The 24,530-nt window shown below is 36.7% G+C and overlaps 2 protein-coding genes across 9 annotated transcripts in view; one reads left to right on the top strand and one right to left on the bottom strand.

The window, feature by feature from the left end:
• The window catches only part of AKAP9 (A-kinase anchoring protein 9), a 148,589-nt gene extending 147,441 nt beyond the window's left edge, over positions 1-1,148 (top strand). For all 8 annotated transcript variants that reach the window (XM_076006446.1, XM_012779613.3, XM_076006445.1 and 5 more), the window contains one exon: positions 602-1,148. In XM_076006446.1, the coding sequence (XP_075862561.1) occupies positions 602-639 (38 nt within the window). In that variant the 3' untranslated portion in view covers positions 640-1,148. The remainder of the gene's footprint in view (positions 1-601) is intronic.
• Positions 1,149-1,379: 231 nt separating this feature from the next.
• CYP51A1 (cytochrome P450 family 51 subfamily A member 1) lies at positions 1,380-24,124 on the bottom strand. The gene is made up of 10 exons (XM_012779629.2): positions 23,402-24,124; positions 21,474-21,572; positions 18,253-18,429; positions 17,272-17,398; positions 15,989-16,163; positions 14,042-14,161; positions 13,412-13,607; positions 8,635-8,730; positions 6,943-7,111; positions 1,380-4,092 (listed from the first exon to the last, which is right to left on the bottom strand). The coding sequence occupies exons 1-10, from the start codon at positions 23,573-23,575 to the stop codon at positions 3,914-3,916; spliced, it is 1,512 nt and encodes a 503-aa protein (XP_012635083.1). The 5' UTR covers positions 23,576-24,124; the 3' UTR covers positions 1,380-3,913.
• Positions 24,125-24,530: the final 406 nt, after the last annotated feature.

Here is a 24,530-nt window from a genome sequence, read left to right as displayed (position 1 = left end):
AGTTCACTCCTGATTCAGAGACTTTGAATCATTTTAAGTGATTGTATTCTAAGTCATTTTTTATATTATGTTTAACTTTTATTAAGGACACGTTTTTTCCTACTAGTCCCACAAACTATGGGCTATTTTATAGGTTATTTTAAATTAGTAGTTTGTCTCTTCAATCAAAAAATAACTTAACTCCAGCAACTTGTAGTAATGGGAAACTTATTAGCAGAGCCGGAGTTTGTTGGTTGGTTTGATTGGCTTATTTTGCTTTGAGCATACAACTTCCACAAGATCCAGATTTTGAAAACCAAAAGATGTTTCAGGATGTATAAGGTATATATATTATAGAACATTCAACTTCACAGCACTTTGAAGAAACTCTTAACATTAGTCTCACTTACCTTGCTGTGGAACCATTCACGGTGAGTTTTAAATATATATTCAAATCTCTTTTAAAAATCAGTGCAAGAATGAATAAGACATTTTAAAGGAAAAAGGCTTTTTTTTTTTTAATGGAGACAATAGTAATCTCCTGCTTTGCTTGCACTAGTTAGTCTGATATAGGTAGCAACCTAATTTGATATCATTTAAATGTCCTGTTTTTCTCTCATAGGTTCAACTACTCAGTTTCATGCTGGCATGAGAAGATAATCCTTTGAAACATCATTAATTGAAGTGATTTTAAACAAATTTCCTTTTGTAAATCAATGGTTCTTTTGTGTTTTTGTATTGTGAATATTCAATGGGACCAGTACAAACACAGCTTATGATTGTATACAAATCCCTCACCAGAACACAAAACTGGAATTTGTATATATAAACATTGTGCATGTATTCATGCACAGTAATCATCAAATTACATGTATATTTGTGGAATGCTAATTTAAAACATTAAATTATAAACCTTGTGTATTTATCAAATGGGTGAAAAGATTAAACTTTTGCGCATTATGATATTGCTGAATGTGTAGCTTGAGGTGTCCTGCACTTTTCTTATAAGGCTACTGAAGTTACATGTTTCTGCCTAATATATTTGCTACTGGTGATGAAGACAGATATCACTTGTAGAGACCTATTTTTGTATAATGGTAGAAGTTTTGAATTTTATGGGGTATTTTGTCAAGTACTGAAATAAAAATGACTTCACCATTTTCACCACACTGTATTTGAACCTTCTTCGTTTTTAACAAGCCATAGTTCTTGGTACATATCATTTCATTACTTACCTCAAATATGTAGGACTTAGGGATTTGGTAAGTTGTCCTAATCTTAGAATTATGTTGGGGTTTTCTCTCCCTCCATTGAGGAAGAAAGTTTTGCATGTGCCTTTGTATCAACTTTATGTCTATGTATAGTGTTTTTACAAATCAATGGCCAAGATGATGCAGAAATCATTTAACTCAAATAATTTTAATCATAATGCAGAAGAATTATAAACAGTATTCCTGCTGTCCAAGCCAAATTCAGATTGAGAAGTTCTTACAGATATAATACAAACCCCAAAGTTATTTCTTATCTGGAGTCCTCCCTCCTCAGTAACTTACTAAAACAGCAAGAGGAATAGTATTTGATGCTTATAACCGGAGGTTAATTGTCTTATTTGATGTTTTTATACCAACACAAACACAGGCATTGTAGCAAGTTGTATATTCTTAAAATTTTCTAATTACAGTTGTCCCTTGATATCCATGGGGTATTGGTTCCAGGACTCTCCTCAGATATTAAAATCTGCAGATGCTCAAGTCACTTATAAAATGATGTAGTATTTGCATATTACCTATGTACATCTTCCCATATACTTTCAGTCATCTCTAGGTTACTTATAATACCTAATACAATGTAAATGCTATATAGTTGATGTATAGTCCTTTTATTTGTATTATTTTTCGTTGCATTTTTTAAATTTAGAATATGTTCATCTGCAGTTGGTTGACTGAGGATGCAGAACCCACAGATATGGAGGGCAAACTATACTTAAATTTTCATATTAGCAGCTGGATTCCAATAAGCTGTGGGTAAAAACCTTTTTCAGCTATGCCATTCAAGAATATTCTGCTCTAGGACACAATGGAGAAAAAAAGAACAAATGGATAAATGCTCTGATTAAGCTGGGTTCATTCCCATTATTTGACCATCAGCCTTCCTTATGATATTAGGCATCTGTGGTCACACTTGTTCATGCTGCTCAATAATTAGTCTGTGGTTAAAAAAAAAATCTGTTGAAGTCTAAAACAAACTGTTCATATTGAACAGACTAGCCGTACCTCGGGTTCTTCACTTTTTTTGTTATGAATTTCCTTCCCAGTCTAGTGAGACTGTAGATCCTTTCTCAGAATAATGCTTTTAAAAACATAAAATATATAGGATTGAAAAAGGATACCAATTATATAGAAATAGTGGCCAAACTTTTTAAAATTATATATAAGATTAAAGCATCAAATAAATAAGATTAACAGTGGGTTACTAGATCTTACTAATGTAGCACTAATTAATTGATTACTTACTAATTTCTAAGTGATGAGAACAAAAGATAATTTAATAGGTCTGCAACATTTATAATGTAACATGAAAATATCTGATTTCTACTAACAAAATCATGGATACTCTAATACTATTAATAGTATGGTTTGTTGCCTGAATTCATAACTAAATGAAATACTAAACTGGGATTAGAAATTAGTGCAAATAAAGATGTAATTTTCTCCATCCAAATCCTTAGATTCCCTGAACTCTACTCACTAAAGCAAATACCTTAAAATCCATGAATACAGAGTCTGCTTTTCTCAAAGAAAATTTTAATGTGAAAAATTATCTAACAGCAGAGATTTTTTCCTCTACAATTAGAGTTTAACATGAGTCTTCCAGTCTTTTAAACAGGACTGTAATATACATAAGAAAACATTTTGGCCTCATCTAATAAAAAGATGAGGCTATATGGCCAAATTATAGATATCTCATATAGTTGGGTCCCCAGTTACAATTTGATTCCTGAACACAGACTTTATATAACATGACTGATTATACTCTTCCCAAGGACCCAGAGTTCCCTGATCTCACATTTTATATTTTATCAACAGAACTAATAACAGAAACATCCCTAATTAGATTCTAGAAAGGAAGCAGGAAACAACTGTGAGCCAAAGAGAAGAAATAAAATTATCTCCTAAGGACTTTTCACACAGATGTGATCTTGTAGAACCAGATACATATTTATCCACTTGATAAATATGTAATATTTAATAATTAAATCAAGACATATGAACAGTCTTTAGCATTAATAATTATATTCAGGAAATATCAAGTATGGTCCTAGATCTCTCTCAATTTCCTATAGGCAGTGCTTTCAGTTAAATTTCAAAGGATATATATTTTTTTCAAACATAGCTCCACTGCTGACTATCATCATACCAAAACAATTAGTATACCCTTTTATTCAAGGCTTTAGATATGAATTTATTTCCTATCCTCCCATCCTCTCTCACACAAAAAAAATTGCCCAGAGAAAACCTGTGGTTTCCATATCTCACCGTACTGTTTTACTTTTAAAAAAAAGTTTTAATACCTTGTAGAACGAATGCAAGATTTGAATTACTCTGGAACTTACTTGCCAAGAGCTATGTATGCTCTTAAATTTACTACCTGGAAATTATTTAGGATCTGCCAATTACACCTAGATCCCCTGAACAAGTTTTTACTAATGAACTTCCTTAAAGCACATATGTATAGTGAGTATCAAAACTATTAGAAAATGTTTCAAATGCCATTAGTTTTGATAGAACAATTCAGTTAACAAAACATTAAAACCATAAGTTAAACTGGCTTTTAGAATAAAAAGTACAGTGTATCATAGTTATTTCATAAACTCCATTCTCTTTCAGTGCCTTTGCAGCTTACAGTGATGTATCATTGTTCCTTGCAGCCTTTTTCATTGTAATCTTCGTTTGTAACGGATAACTGGATTTTCAGGGGTGTGAATCATAGTTGTATAATTCACAGCAGGAAAATATCCATCAATGAGATCAAATTCATACAAACGAATCATAGTGGACCAAATTGTCTTAATTTGAACATACGCAAAATTTTCCCCAATACAACGATGACGCCCTGTAATTAAAAAAAAAAAACTCCATAAGGATCACTTTAACATTTGTCAGTCTACATTCCAGATGAACAGATGCACAGATAGTATAATAAAATGATATATTATTTTCACATAAAACAATGTATATAACTAAATATCCCAGAAGATTTTCAGTGTCAGTTTTTAGGAATACTGCACTTGGCTAAATATAATGACATTCCCAATTATATTTTTTGAGTTTTAATATCTATGTGGGTTAAATCTATGGAAGATTTGAGTCATTGAGATGGTAATCTAGTTTGAGAATGTAATAGAGTATTTTTAGTTTCTGTCCCAGGAGAGTCCTGGTTAAGTCAGTATGAGAACCTTCCAATCAAAATTTCAAATGCCGTTACAAATGTTTATGGAAGAAAAAAGGATTTAATAAACCCAAAATAACATGTATACTGAGATCAAAATGTAAAAGGTCATACACATGTAGAAACTGACAAGCTGATTCTAAAATGCATATGGAAATGTAAAGGACCTAGGATCTCCAAAGCAAAGAACCAAGTTGTAGTAACTTCAAATCTGACTTCAAGGCTAAAAGTACAGCAACCCTAACAGTATGGTACTGGATGAGAATCAACAATAGATCAACAGAATAGAGCAGAAAGCTCAGAAATATTGTTATGTTTATTTGATTATCAACAAAGGTGCTTAAAGCAAGCCAATGAGGAAAAGAAAGTTTTCAACATATGATGTTGGAATAACTAGATACTACATGAGGAAAAGAATGAAATTCAATTCCTATCTAACACCATACTCAAAAATTAATTCAAGATGGGATATAAACCATATATTTAAAATAATTAAGTTTTAGTAGAGAAGAAGAGAATATATTCATAACTTGGTCTAGGCAAAGATTTTTAGATATGACCAGGAAAAACATTTTAAAAATTAACAAATTAGACTGAACTATGATAATTCATTTGTCAAAACTCAATGAACATTAGCTTAAGATTTGAGCATTTCATTGTAAAATTTTACATCAAAAGAAAAAACCTAAACTGATACTGAGTTAGCACAGTACTTGCTCGGCCCATAACTGCAGTTATTTCTAGGAGCTAGAGTTAAGAGGGGCATTTACAAATGTCCATATTCAAATATAAGTACTAAAGAGAAGCTTGGCTTAGAGAAAAAATAGTTAAAGGATTATTTTTAATAGCAACAACCTAGAAGTATCCTAACAGAATCAACAGACGAATAGATAAATCCTGATGATTCACAAAATGTATTATTACTACATGCTATATGCAGAAACAAATTAAACAGCAAATTATAGCTAAAGAATTTGAAGAATGGTTAAAGAAATCAGAGATATTTAACAAGATATTCAGCATGATAATTGTATGCCTCCCAACTCCCAAAAATTCCAGTCTGTCCAGAACCTCAGAATGTGAGTTTATTTGGAAACAGGATCTTTGTATATGTAATTAAGATGAAGTCACAGAGTGAGAGTGGACCCTAGAACCATTGACAAGTGTTCCTTATAAGAAGGCTATATGAAGACACAGACACCACAAGGAAGGAAGGAAGCCTGTTGAAGACAGCGGCACTGATTGGAGTGATGCAGCTATAAACCAAGGATTGCCAAGAGCCACCAGAAGCTAGGAAAAGACAAGAAACGATTTTCCCATAGCCTTCAGAAGGAACGTGGTCCTACCAATATACTTGATTTCAGACTTCCAGCCTCCAAAACTGAGAAAATAAATATCTGTTGTTTTAAGCCACTGAGGTTGTGGTAATTAGTTATGGAAGCCCTAGAAACTAACACAAAGATTGAAGAGAAGAGACATTATATCTGCATCTAAATATTTCATACAATGTAACTTCAGAGACCACAACTGAGACCTATAAATGGGATGTTTAAAATGAGAAACATGAACTTTAATATAAGGTTCTAAAAATGGATAGCTGTCCAAAAATGGAATGAGTTGTCATATAAGGTAACTGAGCAACCCGCAACCCATTATCTGTAAAGTTCAAGTGGAGGCCAGATAATTTAGCAGTTTAGAAATTATTCCTCTTTGGGATGGAATTTGGGCTACAGAACTAATGCCCTTCCAAATGTTAACAATCTATGATTCTTTTATATATTATGTTATATACCACAGTATTAAATTTATTAAACAAAGTTAAGATCTGAAGTTCCCAAAGAACTTTATACTTTCCTTTATATGTGGAAAAAGTGACCAATGACAAGTCATCTCTTTGGAAAGACTAAATAAGAAGTCATAGAATATAGTTTAACCTATACTGAGAAATTATTGGAGAAACAAGGGTCTGCCTAAATTATTTTAGTATGTTCTTGGAAGTGAAGTTTGCACACCTATACACAACCTGCCCAAATTTAAAGACCATTTTATCATAAGGATATTCACAGCTAAAATGTTGACTAACAATCCAGAAAAGCCTTAATTGTAAAAGGCTACCTTTGCTCCTTTCTGAAATGCTAGTAATCCATTATAGTTAGCCTGAAAGAATTCCCTGAATGTGGTATGCTAACTCCAATCTTTCTTTAAAACAGAACTGACAAAAGCTTTAAATACTATTGTAAGAGAAAACAAGGGTGGACTATAAAAATTAGGCCTAATAAAACTAGATTGGTTAGAAGGTAATAGAGTACTATGTAAGGATTCAGAGAACAATTCCATTTAATACAAATGAAATATTCTTTTCCAACTTAAAAAGATTCTAACTCCTATAAAAGTTTGTAGGAATGTCCCTATGAGGAAAGGGAGAGATATCTATAAATAAAATTCACGTGGATTATTTCAAGAGGGACAAATATATTGTCAGAATATTTCAATTCTAAAATATAATCATCTTACCAGCTCCAAATGGCACATAGGCAAACTTCTCTCCTGATGCTGGGTTATCCTGTAAGTAACGATCGGGATTAAAGTCCAGACGTTCTATCCATGAGTCTTTAAGTCTATGATTGACAGTAGGAGAAACACACACCTGATGTCCCGGAGGAATGGTATATCCTGCCACAGTCTATAAACAAAAGCAACACATTTCATTAGAGAATTTTAAAATGTGCTACCAAACAAATCAGATCATTGTATCATAAACCATTAATGTACATGACATACATATACCGTGTTTCCCCGAAAATAAGACCTACCCATAAAATAAGCCCTAGCAGGATTTTTAAGCATTTGCGTAATATAAACCCTACCCCAAAAATAAGACCTAGTGATGGGCGTGGCTACGCAGTGTATCTGCACAACCCATGCATTTTGTCACTAAGCGGCAAAGAAGACCAGCCATTCTCATCTCAACAGCTACTATCCCAGAGGTGACCGGAAAGGTGCAGGCAGCCCCACCAACAAGGTTGGCTCCCATTGTCAGGTCCCGGCCATCTTGTGTGTGCTGCAAGCTGAGGCTTTGAGGGAAAAGTCTCCTCAGTGAAGTGAGGAGCGGGAAGCTCCGCTTTAGGTATTGTGTGTCCCCAGGGGGAAGAAGGAAAGCTGTGGCTGCCATTTTACTCAGCACTGTGGGCCTCTCTCATCCCCCACAAACACCAGGGGATATGGGAAAAGTTTCAGCAAACAGTCTTCTCCTGAGCCCAGAGAGATCATATCTGCTCCACTGTGCAGACTGGACCCAGTGCTCACTGGATCTCTGATAAATAAGCCAGCCCTGCTCATTTAATGAGAGCTCTATTGCTAGACATGAGAGATTGGGGCCAACGGTTCTAAAGGAAATAGAGTTGCAAGAAATTCGAGATGGAATTCAGGGTTCGGAGAGTTATAATGATGTTCCAGAAGAAGACGACTTAACTATATTTGAATAATGTAGATTGTTGTACCGTACTTAAAAAAAAATAATACATCCCCTGAAAATAAGCCCTAGGGTGTCTTCTTAAGGAAAAATAAATAGAAGACCCTGTCTTATTTTCAGGGCAACATGGTAATGCTCCATGATTTACAATGGGGTTATGTCTCAATAAGCCCATCATAAAGTTTAAAAATAAGTTGAACCATCATAAGTCAAGGACCATATGTATATATATTTAAAAACTGGCTTAGATGATAGGCCAACTAAAATTTATTTCCACACAAGATGATTTAACTCAAGATGATGATTTAACTCAAGTGAGCCAACATTGGTTTGAAAGTGTAGAGTACACAAACTCATAATGCCTCAGAATTAGCAGTGGAATTTCAGGGACCCTTTCACTGTCCAATTTATATGCTTCACATTAAAATTTTTTATAGCAAAACATTTTTAAAACCAATGAAAAAATACACTTCTACTTTAAAAACCCCAATTGTTAAATAAAAATGCAGAGTATGATTAGCATTACAGATTGACTAGCAACAAATTATGACTGTATACTCTCTATACTTCTGTAAAAATATTCATATATTTAGAACATATAAAATTGAAAATGATGTAGAAGTGATGATTCCTCTACTTCTTTAAAAAATTTTATTTGATGCTATTCTATTTTCTCTTTTTGATAAACAAAAACTGGGGGCGTATGGGGGGGGAGATCTAGCCAGGAGACTTACCTGAGGAGTTTTGGCCATTCTCATCATGGTCATTATAGGAGGTCTAAGTCTTAATGTTTCCTTTATACAGCGATCAAGTAAATTTAGATCCTTCAGCTAAAAAGAAAAAGCATTTCCTGATTTTTACAAATATTTAACATATATAAACAATATAAAACGTTATTTTAATCTCTTGGTTTAGTACAGGATAGCTTGCATTCTAGGCGGAAGTGCAGAGAACTGGTTCAGAGTATTATTATCATGCTCTATCACTGTCCATGATCAGTAGGGGGGAAAAGGAGGGCAAGAAAATAAGAGAGGTGATCATTCTGAAGAATGGCATAGTAAGGAGCTACAAAAATTCACTCCTCAAAAAATGAGAACATTAGCAAAAATCTCAATGTCAACTTTTTCAAAACTCTAGAAAATTAACCAAAGGCTTACAACAATCTAAAGAGAGTTAATTCAACAAAAAGAAATGTGAATCTTGGAGAGAACAGCAAGCTCTGTGGTAGTGTAACATGTACTACTCTCATCCTCCTCTCCCCAGATCCATGGTAGCACTGGAAATCAGCATAGCAACTACAGTACAGTGCTGTGAAAACCAGCAGCCTAAACTATTAGAGGAGCCAAAACAAATTTGTCAAAAACAATCAGCAGAAATTGTTTACCATTGCAGTACTTGAGGTGGTGATATCAATTGGAGTTATCAAGAGATAGAACAAAAAGTTTAAAGGAAAAATAGGGAATGAGATATCCAAAGGAGACTTTGAAAAGTTCTAACATAAGGGAATCTTGAAAGCCACATACATGTTCAGAACTATGCATATACCTAGGTAAGATCTGAGAGGACTCTAATCTCTCATCTCAGGCTGACCTGCATACACAGGAAGTAAAGGCCCTCACAGAGTTATAACTGCCTGTTGGAGTGTTGATAACATGCCCTAACATACACACACACAGCAAGCCCTGGGAGACTTACTCTTCAAGGCACTTCAAGAAATCTCTATCCAATTAGATGGCCACTAAAGTAAATAAACAAATACTTCGGTGACCTCACCAGACAAAGAATACAGACTTTATATAATTAATCCAGGAAGAGCACTAAACAAGCAGCAGCAACAACAACAAAACAGCAATAACAAATCCAAAGAGGGGGGAATCTGATGAGTTACCACAATTAAATATACAGTTTTCAACAAAAAACTATTTTAAAAAAAAGAGGGAAAAAAATGAAAGTATGACCAGTACATAGTAAAAAAGCAATTTAAAAGAAACTGTTCCTGAGAAAGCCCAGACATTGGACTTTCTAGATAAAGAAATTAAATTAGCTATTATAAATAAGTTCAAAGAAGTAAACTATGCCTAAAGAATTAAAGTATAAAACAATGCCTCACTAAAGAATATTAACAGATTTTTTTTGAAAGAACCAAATCAAAATTCTGGAATTGAAAAGTATAAAAACTGAAATGAAAAATTCACTAGAGGGGATCAACAGCAGATATGTACTGGCAAAAGGAAGAATAACATCAAAAATAATAAAATACTTAAAGTATTCACAAGAGAAGTAAGAGCCTTGTTCACTGAAAACCATAAAACATTGTAGAAAGAAATTAAAGACGACCTAAAAGAATGGAAAGACATCTTGTGTTCATAGATCTAAAGACTAAAATTGTTAAGATGACAAATGTTCCCAAACTGATATACTGATACAATGCAATCATTATCCAAATCTCAGCTACAAAAAAAATTGACAAGCTGACCCTAAAATTCATATGGAAATTAAAGGGACAAAAGATAGCTAAAACAGCCTTGAAAAAGACAAAGTCAGACGACTTACACTCCCAAATTCAAAAGTTAATATAAAACTACAGTAATGGCATCAGAATAAACATATAGAGATCTATGGAATAGAATTGAGAGCCCAGAAGTAAAGTCTTAAATTTACAGACAATAGATTTCCTTTTTTTCAAGAGACAGTATCTTGCTATATTGCCCAGGCTGGACTTGAACTCCTGGGCTAAAGCAATCCTCCCACCTTAGCTTCCCAAATAGCTAAGACTGCAGGCATGTGCCACCATGTCTGGCTATGATAGGTGTTTGACAAGACGATTCAATGTAGAAAGAATAGTCTTTTCAACAAACAGTGCTGGGACCACCAGATAACCACATGCCAAAGAATGAAGATCTCATGAGATACATTGAGATACACATGAGATACACAAAAATTGACTCAAAATGGATCAAAGACTTAAATGTAAGAGATGAAACTATAAAACACTAAGAAGAAAACATAGGAGTAAATATTCATACCCTTTCATTAGGCAATGGTTTCTTAAGACAACAAAAGTACATCAAGAAAAAAATACAGGAACTCCTACAACTCAACAATAAAAAGGTAAATAACCCATGTTTAAAATGGGAAGGGGATCTGAGAAAATATTTCTCCAAAGAAGACATACCAAAGTCAAAAGAGCACATCAGGGGCGGATGGCAGTGATGGTCTGGAGAGTGACCCGGGTTAATTTTTTCTGTGTGAGAGCAACTGGGTTGTCTGCCTTTGTACATTTGGAGGGAGAATGAGCAAAAGGCTTGCAAGTTTTCTTTTCCTAGGCCTGGCAAGTGAGGAAATGACTTTTGGGTTTTACTTTATTACTGGTCATTTACCAAGTGAAAGCATCCGGAGTATGCTATCAATTAGGCCCCTGGATAGTAAGCCTTGACTGAAACAAAAGAACCCATGGATCTGATGCCCTGTCTCCTAAAAGTCTCTAAAGGAGTAAGTTCCTCATACAACCTGACATCTTTCAAATAATGACAATAAGCAGAAAAGTGCCCCTGACTCCTTTAAATCATTGTCATTGTTTACTACCTTTATCCCATAAGATAAGATAAGCATGTCTAACCCAAATTCAATGCAGAGCACTTAGGCAACAAGTGTAAATAAACAGCAATTGAAAAAAAAAAAAAAAGCACATCATAAGACACTCAACATCATTAGTCATCATGGAAATGCAAAACCAAAATGAAATAGCACTTCATACCCATTATAATCAAAAAGTCAGATAACAAGTTTGGTGAGGATGTGGAGAAACCACAACCTTCATACACTGTGGAATTGAAAAGTTGTGCAACTACTTTAGAAAACACTCTGGCAGTTCCTCAAAGTTACTATATCACTCAGCAATTCTACTTCTAAGTATGTACGACCCCGAAACAGAAAACATATATCCACACAAAATCAGTACACAAATGTTTAGAGCAGCATTATTCATGATAGCCAAAAGGTAGAAACAACTCAAATATCCATCAACTGATGAATGGATAAACAAAATGCATTATATCCATATAATGGAATATTACTGGCAATAACATGGATTGAAGTACTAATACATACTACAACATGCACGAACCCTGATAACGTAAGTGAAAAAAGCTAAGTCACAAAAGTCCATGTATTCTATGATTCCATTTATATGAAATGTCCAGAATAGGCATACCCACTGAGACAAAAAGTAAATAACTGCTAGCCAAAGGCAGGAGGCAGGGGGAATGGAGCATGATTGCTAATAGGTACTGGCTGTCTTTTGGAAGTGCTGTAAATGTTCTTCAATTAAATTGTGATGCTGGTTTACCAACTCTGAATATATTAACAACCACTAAATTATATACTGTAAAGGGATATATTTTATGGTATGTGAATTGCATATCAATTAGCCTATGATATAAAAAGTTACTAAAATCAGAAATGAAAGAGGGGACATCACTATCACTACTGATCTTACAGAAATAAAAAGGATTAAAAAGAATACTATCAACAACTTTATGCCAACAAACTAGGTAACCTAGATGAAATGGACAAATTCCTATAAAAACACAAACTACTGAAACTGACATAAGAAATAGAACATCTGACTAGACCTAAAACAAATAAGCTGTATTAGTAATCAAAAAACTTCCCACAAAGTAAAGCACAGACACACATGGCTTCACTGGTAAATTCTGCCAAACATGCTAAAAAAGGATTAATACCAACAATTCACAAACTCTTCCAAAAAATAGAAGAGAAAGGAAACACATTCAAACTCATTCTATGAAATAAGTATGACCTTGATACCAAAACCAGTTCAAGACATCACAAAACTACAGATCAAAAACTGGATCTAGCAGCATATAAAAATACAGCAACATAATAAAGCAGGATTTATCCCAGGAATACAATTGACATCTGGAAAAATCAATGTAATGTAATACACCATAATAAAGGATGAAAGAACACAAAAGATAACAAGAAGAGAATATAACCAGAGTTTACTTCCAACATAGAATCTCAGGTTGTACAGTGCATCCTTCTCTCTTCCTTTCCACCCAGCAAGCCAGGTGTAGTGTTTATGAATTTCTAAAATCCCCCTTACTACCACTACCACTTTTGAAAGTCTCTACTAATGCCCAGGCCATTCTGGACATGTAGAAGTCTAGGTAATTCGGAGGCTTCTACACTTCATAACACACACATAATATCCTCTATCTAAAGAAGCCAGACTTTGAAGCGGAGAAGTAGGTACCAAAGAAACAACCCCAAGGATCTCTAAGGTATCAACTCGAAACATATCTGATAAAGTTTAATGGCAAGAAGCAGTATCATTAGGATATTTTATGCAAGGTTATGGGGAATAATCTGAAAATAAAGCTAATCAATTTAAGATATATAAAAAAAACCTCAAATTATCCCTTTTAAAAATTAACTGCAGATACCCAAAGTCATAAGGCAGTGATGAAACTGAAAAATCCAACGAACCTGGTCGAAAGTTAAAGGAGGCAGATCCTCTCCACACACTGTTTTCTGTTCTAAATAACATTTTTCTTGAAGTGTTTTGTTTCTGGCCAAAAAGAAGCCCATCCAGGCACTAGTAGTTGAGGATGTATGCTGCCCCGCCAAGAGCAGTCCAATAAGCATCCCTGCTACTTCATCATCTGACAAAGGACGCCCATCCCTGTGGAATGAACCACACACACAAATGTAACACTTTGGCAGACACATGTCATGCCTCAACCTTTAAATAAAGTGTCATAATGAATACATTTTTCAGGTATAATAGTCTCTTGCATTTGCCTATCACAAGTCAGCGGGTTCCCACACCGCCTTACAAAAGAGACAGACCAGTAGAAAACAGGATTTTGATTACAAAAGACTTCATCACAGTTTATTAGCAAACTTTTACCCAGCCACTTCCATGCCCAGCCACTGGAATTCTAGTAAAGTGTGAGATCCCAGTAATTTATGTCTCAACAATTTTAAAAGTCCAAGAATCATAGCTACCAACTTCTTTTGCCAGCATCATTATTTTTAAACTAGAAATATTATTCAACTATGTTTTAATATATAATTTCCTACTTCAGCTTAATATGTGATCTAAACAGCTCTTACTTGTATGTAGACTCTAGTAAAGTTTGGAGAATGTCATCAACTTTTTCTTCTGACTGTCTGCGTTTCTGGATTGCCTTATAGAAAATATTTTTGATTTCTCGATGAGCTCTGTCCCTGCGTCTATAATTCAAAAATAATGATTTTTTAAAATAAAGCAATACTTTCTAGGATCAAATTCATTTTTAAAACCAGGACCTAGCTTAAAGCAACCTTACTGTATAAACTTGAATGACTCTAAAATAACTGACAAAAACTCAGAACCAAGAAAAAATAAGTAGTAATGAAAACCTTACATCATTGAAAATTTTCACGGCCTTTAAGGGAAAGAAATGTGTTTAAATATATATATATATACATATATGTATATTTATATATATATAAATGTATATATATCCTAGATTCTTAGATATATATATCTCCTAGATTCCTAGATATATATATCTCCTAGATTCTTAACACATTGCCTGTGTTCAAACTAAAGGCCTAAAATAAGCAAGAAATTCCTTAAGAAGCATTTTCCAGTTCAACAGAAAGTATAATACTCTTAAATTAACATGAAATTACAATTTTAACACCAATCAAGTCTTGAAGCAGAACAGTCACTCTGGTTCTTCTACAGGATTTGATCCTACTTTTTATTTTCTAATACAACAGTTTTGCAGGGGGCAAAAATAGTAGTAGATTCAGAAAACAAGCTTTAACTCCTAAAATTTTACCTTTAAAAAGGGTGCTATGTAGCAGGTACTATGTTGTGTTTTTCATGAGTTACCCACTTTATCTGCCTGTAAGGTAAATACTAGTATCCTCAATTTATAGCTACCTGCATAAGATCACACAGTCAAAGAGCATTGGAGCTGGAATCTAAAACCAGACAATCTGACTTCTAAGCCCCCTCTCTTAAACCAAGCCTTATAATAAAAACTCCTGCCCTGCTTCACTTATAAGACTGTTACTGAGGATCAACTGAGATCATATGTACAGAAGGGAAGACGACACTGACGCTTAACAGTATGAATACAGTACAGCCAGGAAAACCTAAGGCCTGTTTAAGAAAGTGTATGGAATAATCTGGTTAAACCAGTCGGTATGAGTGAAACAGAGAAAGACTGTGCTAAAGTGGGAAGGGCCTATCATACCAAACTTAAGAATTCTGACTTCATCCAGGAGATAGGAGAGGTGGAAATAGGCTTGATGCACATTTATAGAAAACCCAATATGGGCCAAGGGTTGTGCTGGGTGTTCTAACATAATATATATAAAAATATTTTGAAACTCCAAAGCTCCTTACAAATGTAAGGTGGTAATGAGTTCCAGAGAACTTTAGAGAACCTCTCCTGGCTCTCCCTTTTACTCCCATCCCTCTTTTATGCTGTAAATAGATAGAGGGGTCGGAATAGAAGGAAAAGGAAGTGCCAGATTAACTCTTCCCCATCTCTTACCTAAACACAGAAATGCATCAACAAAGATACAGAAAACCTAATAGGCAAGACACTAAGCTAAACATCAAGTCCTAAGAGCTATATTGTTTTGTATCAGAGACAGTCCTGACCTTAAGGAAATCACAGGACAGCTGGCATGGTGATACACAGAAAATTAAGTAAAGGCACAAATATTCAAAAGAAATTTCACAATACACTAGAAAGCCATCAAAGACTTTCAAATAAGTGCTTGGGGGAGTGCTATATTACTTTTAGGTTCAGAGACTTTCCTGAGTACCAGGAACATGTGAGATAGGCAGGCTTCAAAATACTAAACAGACAACAAATCACCTACTTAATAAGCTGAAACTTACTTAAAATGAGCTCACTATATAAAAAAAAACCTGTCTTGAATTCTTACAGAAGAACAGTGATTCATAATCTCCCCTAATTTGTATGTTTTACCTATCAACACTACAGTAATTATACAAAGGTACATAACCAAGTGTAATGTCTTCTTTATCCATACCTGAAACTAGGCAAAGGCAGCCAACCTGGTAACAGCCAAGCTGCATGGCTAAAACCGCCATCCAAATCTGCATACAGCTGTGCCACCTTCTCATTGAGTTGACTTCTGATTTCCTTTCCATGTAAACAATGGCTAGCTGTTAAAATTATGAGCTCAGAAAGAGCTTCAAACAAATCTAGGGGGAAAAAGATCATTCCCATTACTACTTCCAAAAAGTCTTTTGAAATATTCTGTTTTCTTGACAATATAAAGGTATTGTGAAGGAAAACTGAGAATAAAAACTCAAGAACAAACAAGATTCTATTTGCACCATCAATAAAAGTCTATAGATAGATATGTGGCTATGCACAACATGAAGAAAGAGAGGCAAGAGACCCAATTATGAGAGGTACCCTCCCCCCTATGGATAGCCAAAACAGAAGCCACAAAGGCATGTCTAAACCCCACTCATGAGCTCTTCATCATTGTGAAAAGATAAAATGAAGATAAAAATAAATGTGGTTATCTGATTTCCAGGTCACAGTATAACAAAAGCAGCAAAATATTAAGACATATGAGGACAACAATGAGGCACTTCCCATGGAACAGCAGTCCAAAGACTGAAGACTAGATTATTCCCCAAGTCAAAAGTAGGATGATCAGGACTAAAATTGAAGTTTTGGCCATACATAAGAAAACTGTAACTAATCTCACTAGTTGGTATACCCCAACACTAGAGATAGATTCATCAGGCACACACATATTGATGACATAAAAACTATCTAATTCCCTGTTCTTTATTTCCACATTTACCAAATGAACTGCCAATCATTTGGCTTTCCAATTAGATTTCCCCATAAAGAGATTGGTAAATATTCTGGTCTTCTTGGTGCTACAATTATATATCTCACATGTATTTATTAAACTGGCATTCCAATTTACACATCAGCTTCTTGTATGGTGAGAAAATATATCATACCAACTTTAGTTATACTAAAAATAGTTTCTGGCCTTTAATAAAAGCTAAAGACCAGAGCCAGAATGTGGTGATCTGCTGCCCTGTGGGCAGATGATGCTTCCTACTATGGGCACAGCAATTGCCTCTGAAGACAATACTGACTGCAGTCCAGTATAAAGACTGGATTCTCAGTTACAACCCCACAGTAATAGCATGTCCCTTCCATTAAATCCAAGGTAGTTTAACATACATTGTAGTTTCTTTCAAATACACTACCCACACGCATACTTTAGATTTCTATTCACAAAAAAGTAGGAATGGGACAAATGTAAAATGTTTGGCTTACTTTTTTCCCCACTTTCTCCCCAACTTTGAAAGTATTCTTTTGTTTCCTTTTCAATTATAGAAACATGCTGTCTAAAGTGGGCTATGTTAAGGCCACTTTTTAACATTTTCTTCTGTTCCAAGAAAACCTTCAAAAAAAAAAAAAAAAAAAAAAATTAAGGATATACTGCATTAAAACATGTTTGTTTTATCATAAGATCCATTTAGGTTATTACAACTATGTAACACTAAGATAACTAATGGTTTTAACCCTTTGGGGGCATTTATATTTTAAGAGTCTAATAAGCTGTGTGAGAAAATGAATAGCTACCTGAGCAGAGGGATCTTCCAGACCCCTTTCTTTTGGCCTTGAGGAGATTCATCCCTCGCCCCCATCCCTCCTCTATCCCCAGACCAACATTTAATGTTAATTTTTAATTGCTACTCGAGGGTACTGGGTTATGTGTGTTACATACACAGCCAGAGCCCACACCAAGCAGTTGGGCCAAATATCTGATTTGTATTCTGTATCAACTTACTTTAATATTTGAATTTAAGGGTAAAACACACACACACACAAACATATCCCATACCTGAAGTACTGCATTAAAAGAGGACCTCTAATATCAGCAATCTATAACTCAAAATAGCTTTTATGCTAGAATTTCAGGCAAACTGGGCAGGTAGGAAGTCCTTTTGATGAAATAATGGGATTTCTTATTACCCTCTCATATTAAATCCCAATATGCAAAGTTATCATTAATTGCATTTCTTTGTACAGGAAGCCCTTTAAAATCGCTTAGTCCATGCCAACAAGTATAAAACAAAATACCAATTCCTTGTCAGTTATCCATGGCTTTTCTTCTTTTAAAGGTCTCTTGGCTCTTCATATTTTTAAACCAAAGAATAAATTCTTTCTACATTTTAAATGTAGAATACCACACATTAGCTATAACTATTAAAGTATAGATTTGTCTTTATTCACAACAACAGTGTCACCTACCGGATTAGGCACGTCATATGCAACTCCCTTCCCAAACACAGGTGTTGTCAGACGACTGTAGACGTCTTCTGCATTCAGGTCTTCATTTTTACTATTAAAAAGCAGTGCAGCAGCATCACTCCCCAGAAGGTAAGTAAACGTCTTGCCTACCATGGTAAAACTAAACACGGGTCCATACTAAAGAAAGAAAGGTACCCATAGTGATGTTACCAAAGGAAAAAAAAAGTAGCACTAAGGCACTAATTTTTTTACATCACAAAACAATACATTGTTGAAAAAATAAAACATACATAAACTTTAAGGCAATTCTTTTCATCTTGCCATATTCCCCTGTTCCCATCTTTGTCCAAATGTATAATTACATCTATCCAGTTGCAAATGTAGTATAAATACGACTTTTTATTCTGCCTTTTTCACTATTTATACTGAAAATATTTGTTTACACAGATATCACAATGTCAATTTACTAAACTGCTCTTTCATTACTGGACATATGGGTGATGTGTCAGGCCTTTTTTTTTTTTTTACTTACTATAGATAATTCTGTGACGAATATCTCTGAAAACAGATTTTTTTCTCCTTTGGTTAAAAATAAATTTACAGGAGAAGCCCAACAATATGACCTTTTCTACAGTACTTGCTGTGTCAAGACACTATTTGGTTATCAGTTTTACCACTATCTCACCTACATCGAATGATTTCATTTTTTATTTTTTGTTAATCTGGTTAGGTGTTGAATGCTTTCTTTCTCTTGGAGTTTTCTGATTATTGAAGACTAGGATTTGTGGATATAATCATGAACAAAAATCCTGTTCTTGACTCACCAAACTTAGTCTACTGGAATAGACACAAATTAATCAATCCCATTAACAAATGCAAAATTGCAAATGTGACAAGTATAACATAAAGCAATGCAACTCTGTGATGAGAAAACCTATAAAAGAGAGATCTAAGATAGAAAAGGACACCTGAGCTGAGACCTGAAGGATGAGTAGGAGTTAGGTTAGCAGCCACGCATACACAAAGGTCCTAAAGGTGAGGAAGAGAGAGGGGAAGGATGAGAGATGAGATGAGAGATTGAGCATATAAGGCAGCACCTAGATCATATATACATACAGCCAAATTAAGGAAGTTTTTAAATGGGTGACACTTGAGAATTTTTCAGAGAAAAAGGGAAAGATCCAGGCGAAAAAGAAGTCAACTATACATTGAGCAAAACAAAAATAGCATAAGGTTCCTGAGACAAAAGAGAAGAATGGAAAAGGTCAGCCTCCCATAGGAGGCAAAATATAGTATAATAAAATCAAGGTTGTAAAACACAGTAAACTATGGCATGAGATTCTGAAGCCAGACTGCCTGGGTTCAAATCCCAGTTCCACTACCTCTTAGCTATGTGACTTTGCTTCTATAGTCAGAGAACTTAACTCTCTGCTTTAGTTTCCCTCACCTATAAAATGGTACTAATAATAATGGTACCTACTTCACAATCATCTGCTGTCAAGATTAATTTCATATACACACACACACACATACATACATATATATAGGGCAGAGAAAAGTGCCTTAGCTTATCTAGTACCTTAATAACTTGTTTTCTATTATTATTATTATTAAAAGCATAGGCTCAGAAATCTGACCATGTATAAACCCTGGTGTGGCTACTGTCTAACGATGAGCCCAAGAACAAATTATATAACCTCTCTGCTTCTCAGTTTTGTCATCTATAAAATGGATAAATCTGAAAAGGTTTTTTTTTGTTTGTTTGAGACAGAGTCTCACTCTGTTGCCCGAGCTAGAGTGCCATGGCATCAGCCGAGCTCACAGCGACCTCAACTCTTGGGCTCAAGCAATCCTTCCGTCTCAGCCTCCCAAGTAGCTAGGACTACAGGCATGTGCCACCATGCCTGGCTAATTTTTCCTATATATTTTTAGTTGTCCAGCTAATTTCTTTCTATTTTTAGTAGAGATAGGGTCTCACTCTTGTTCAGGCTGGTCTTGATCTCCTGACCTTGAGTGATCCTCCCGCCTCACCCTCCCAGAGTGCTAGGATTACAGGCCACCTGCCCATGCCTGAAAAGGTTTTTGTGGAGCTTCACTGAGATAAGCACTAAGTACTGGCACAAAGTAAGTATTTCATAATTATTAGTGTGATAAGAAAAGAAAATAGGATTATGTAAATATAAGTAGGTTTGTATGTTTGAAATTGAGAACACGAAGGAGCGGATACTTTTTAATACCTCTTTAAATAGGAGAGACAAAGTCATCTGCTTTGATGGAGAGGTAGAAAGATTCAGAAGTTTACAAAAGTGAAAGTTTGAATTAGTCATTGTGGTGAATAGAAAAGTAACCCAATCATAGGAATACAACAGGATTGTTGAGCAATATTAAAACTATGTTCAAAGTAGGCAATTATAAAATTAGGAAAGAATGCGGTGCAAGGAAGAACAAAACAATTGGTTCTCTTCAAGGCTGAAGTTGTGCCATTTGAGAACAATGAAAAGATCCAAGGACAGGGAAATTTAAGGTAGAGTATTGGCAAGAGTGTAACTAAAATGAGGGACCACGGACTCAATGTGGAAAAGAAGGAAAGTGAAGAAATGAGACTGATAGATCAGGAGAAAGAAAATGGGACAATGGACTGGAAGATCTACTGAGGTCTGGGAATGGTTATTACTGAAGGAGCTGCACAAGCAAACCAAAAGTATGCTAAGAATAGAATGTCTACATTAATATTATAGAGGTAAAAAAAATTAAGACTGACAAGTCCAAAGTGAGACTGTGAAGTAAATGGCTGAACTGGTACAAGAAAGCTCATTACAGAGAAAAAAGGCAAAGATTTGAGTGGCCATGGTGTTGTGTGGGACACCCAAGTGGATCCTAAAGTCACAGAAGATGTGTAGAGCAGGTTAGAAAATCCCAGACATGCAAAGTTAAGAAAAATGAAGGTCAGTTAACATCAATTTTAACTATAATCAGTGAATACAAAATATAGAACAGTAGTTTTTAAACTAAACTATAGTTGCCACAACCACAGGTTGCCTGAGTATTGTCTCAAAAACTACACCAGGACATGGCAGAAGGTATAAGAGCAGCTTCAATTTTGTTTCCTATACTGGGGGATATGCTTAAGATTACAATTTTTTTTCAATGTTCTGTCATTAAAAGAAAGTTTAAAAAGCACTTATCTACTTTCATTTCCTCTTATTATTTGAAAAACTTACCTTCTCATATGCATTTTCTAGAAATTCAATTGGACTTTTCCCAAATGCTATGGCATGCCCAAGGAACGGAATTGGAGAGAAAATGTATGGTGGACTTTTCTGCAAGAAAAAAAGAAAAAATTCAGTTCTCATTTCATTTTAAAAGAGAAACCCAGTTTAGTTTCATGACCAAAAAAGTAAATAAAATTTGCCATTAATGCTAAAAAAAGTTACCAAAAAACAAAGCATCAAAAGTAACTTAAAAACAGTCAAACTGCAAATATCTTAGGAGAGTAACTATCATAAAAAAAGAACAGAAACTCAAAACATAGTTTAAGATAAATGACTACAGACAAACACAAAGGCACTACAATTTTAAATGACTGTCCACAATCTGGCAAGTATTACTTTCTAACCACTAATGATGAAAAAACAAAAAGGTCAAACTGCAGTCATCCCTCAGTGTAGGGGGATTGGTTCCAGGACACCCCACAGACATCAAAACCTAGGGATGCTCAAGTCCCTTATATAATATGGCACAGTATTTGCATATAACCTATACATATCCTCCCATATACTTTAAATCATCTCTAGATTACTTGTAATACCTAATACAATGTAAATTCTACGCAAATAGTTGTTTTACTATATTGTTTATTTGTATTATAATATTTTTATTATTTTTTATTGGGTTTTTTCCTGAATATTTTTGATCCATAGTTGGTTGAATAGCCACACAGAACACAGAATAGCCACACAGAACACATGGCTCCAGAGGACCCACTATCTAGTTTCTTCACCACTTAGTCCCAGAATCTTGCCTAAAAAAGGTAAGATACATAGAAAAGCATGTATAGAAAAAGAGCAACTTGAGGTACAGTAAGGGAAATGGTTAAGAAGCTTCATTTATGAGTAAACAACGCATTTCATACTCCTCTCACTACAAATGACCAGACCCACTGATTTTTAAAGAGTCTATCAGCTGTAGTAGGAAATCTCGAGCACTCATCACAAAAGGTATTTTAGATGCCACAAAATGAGATCTGCACATTACAACACTAAGTCTCCTGGAAATCAAACTTGCAATGATGAAAAAGGATGATACTCCTCAGATCTTCGGTGGTCTCAACCTCACAGTACTCCTCAATTAAAACAATCTATAAACACTAAAGTACCTTTGTCTTTTCAAAGACAAATACCACTTCCTCAAAAATCCCATGTGTAGGAAAAATAGCAGGCCTCATACCTGGTATGGCTCAAAAAGCTATTTGGTCACTAGTTTCTACATTCCATTGTTAGTTAAAAAGATAGTTTTCAAAAGCTACTTTTTGTTCACTGTTAATTGTGCATTCACCCAATATGTTTGGGAGGTTTTGTAAAAGTAGTGGTCATTAAAGCCGCGTAATTGGAGAAACCGGTATTTATTAGCACCAGCGGAAGACCCTTACCACACTCCAGTCACTCCCACTCTACCGAACGGAACACATCCCCCTTAATACACATACAAATGGCCATTTTGGGTAATGCTACCTACAGCCCACACCACACTGAAAGAGAGCCGCGGCTTCCAATAGCATCACCATCGGAGCCTCCACCACGGGCCCCAACGCCATGACGGCAGTCAGCATGGCCACCCGGGCGCTCAGGGTCACAGCAAGGGCCGCAGCCGCCAATCCAGCCACCACTGCGACCACAAACGCCCAAAGCACGACCCGGGTCAAGACCCCGCACACGGCCAGGGCGGACACCAGGGCCGCGAGCACCAGCCCCACCAGCAGCACAGACGGCGCCAGGTCACTAGCCCGCCCCCCATGCGCCCGCCACCACAGCCACGCCGAGCAGCGTCGCAGTCGCAGCCACCAGCCCCGGGACTGTGAGCGCGGCCGCTCCCCAGCCCTTCTGCCCCCTTAGCCCCGGCGCCCCCGCCCATGCCCCAGGGGTGCACGTACCGCTCCAGCCGGCAGCTGGACTAGGTGGCCGACAGCGAGGCGGAGCAGGTAGACCAGGCTGAGGGTGAAGGCGCAGGCAACCAGCAGCATGGACAGAAGGTTGCCGCCCGTCACCTTCTCCATCGCTTGTCCCAGCACCGACCCGCCCGCCTGCAGTAAGCCCAGCAACACCATCCCGGCCGCTGCTGCCGCTTCACTCCGCCGGAGACACTACAGGCCCAGGCCGAGGTCCCTACTGCTCCTCCTTAATCGACCGACCGAGAGAAGCGGAAGACCGGCGCCCAGAGGCGACCCCAGACTCCAGATCTCCTACTAAACCCAGTGCCCCGCCCACTCCCGGCTCTCCCACGCGCCACCCGGCGCGTCACAGAACGGGGCGGGGGCTGCCGCTGGCCACGCCCCTTAAATAGCGCTCTACCCTGCGGTCGTCTCCTTGCGCCAAGAGAGGACGTGAGGGAGCTGGCCGCGCCTGTGGCACAAGTGATGCCGAGCTGGCAGAGAACATGGCCAGCGATCACGCCCTAAGAATCGCGGGGCGCCAGGACACAGCGTTAGAGGGGCTGGGCGGAGGGACCGGGCGAAGAGGCCGGGCGAAGGGACGGGCGGAGGGATCCCAGGGGCGAGGCTGATGGGGTCGCGATTGGCAGCGGCGCATTCTGTGATTGCACCGCGCGCGCCTGAGGTGATCTCGGCCTATGTCGCGTCAGCTGGGCTGTGGCGTGAGCACCGCCCCCTGCCTGGCATTCGGACCGCCTGCACCTGCCTGGGTTCAGGGGCCAATCTTGTGGACTCGGAGAGACGTACCCAAATAATCCTTCGGAGCTTGGGGTCGTAAAACGTGAGATCATAGGCGGCGCGTGGTGGCTCACGCCTGTAATCCTAGTTCTCTGGAATGCCGAGGCAGGAGGATCGCTTGAGCTCAGGAGTTGGAGACCAGCCTGAGCAAGAGCGAGACCGGTATCTACTAAGAATAGAAAAATTAGCCGGGCATCGTGGCGCGCGCCTGTGGTCTCAGCTACTCGAGAGGCTGAGGCTGGAGGATCCCGTGAGCCCAGGAGTTTGAGGTTGCTGTGAACTATGCTGATGCTGCTACACTCAGCGGAGGAGGTGGGGGAGAAAGTGAAGTAAT

Source organism: Microcebus murinus, chromosome 9 (genome assembly GCF_040939455.1).
Source record: "Microcebus murinus isolate Inina chromosome 9, M.murinus_Inina_mat1.0, whole genome shotgun sequence".
NCBI lineage: Eukaryota > Metazoa > Chordata > Mammalia > Primates > Cheirogaleidae > Microcebus > Microcebus murinus.
This window is presented reverse-complemented; position numbering and strand designations above follow the sequence as displayed.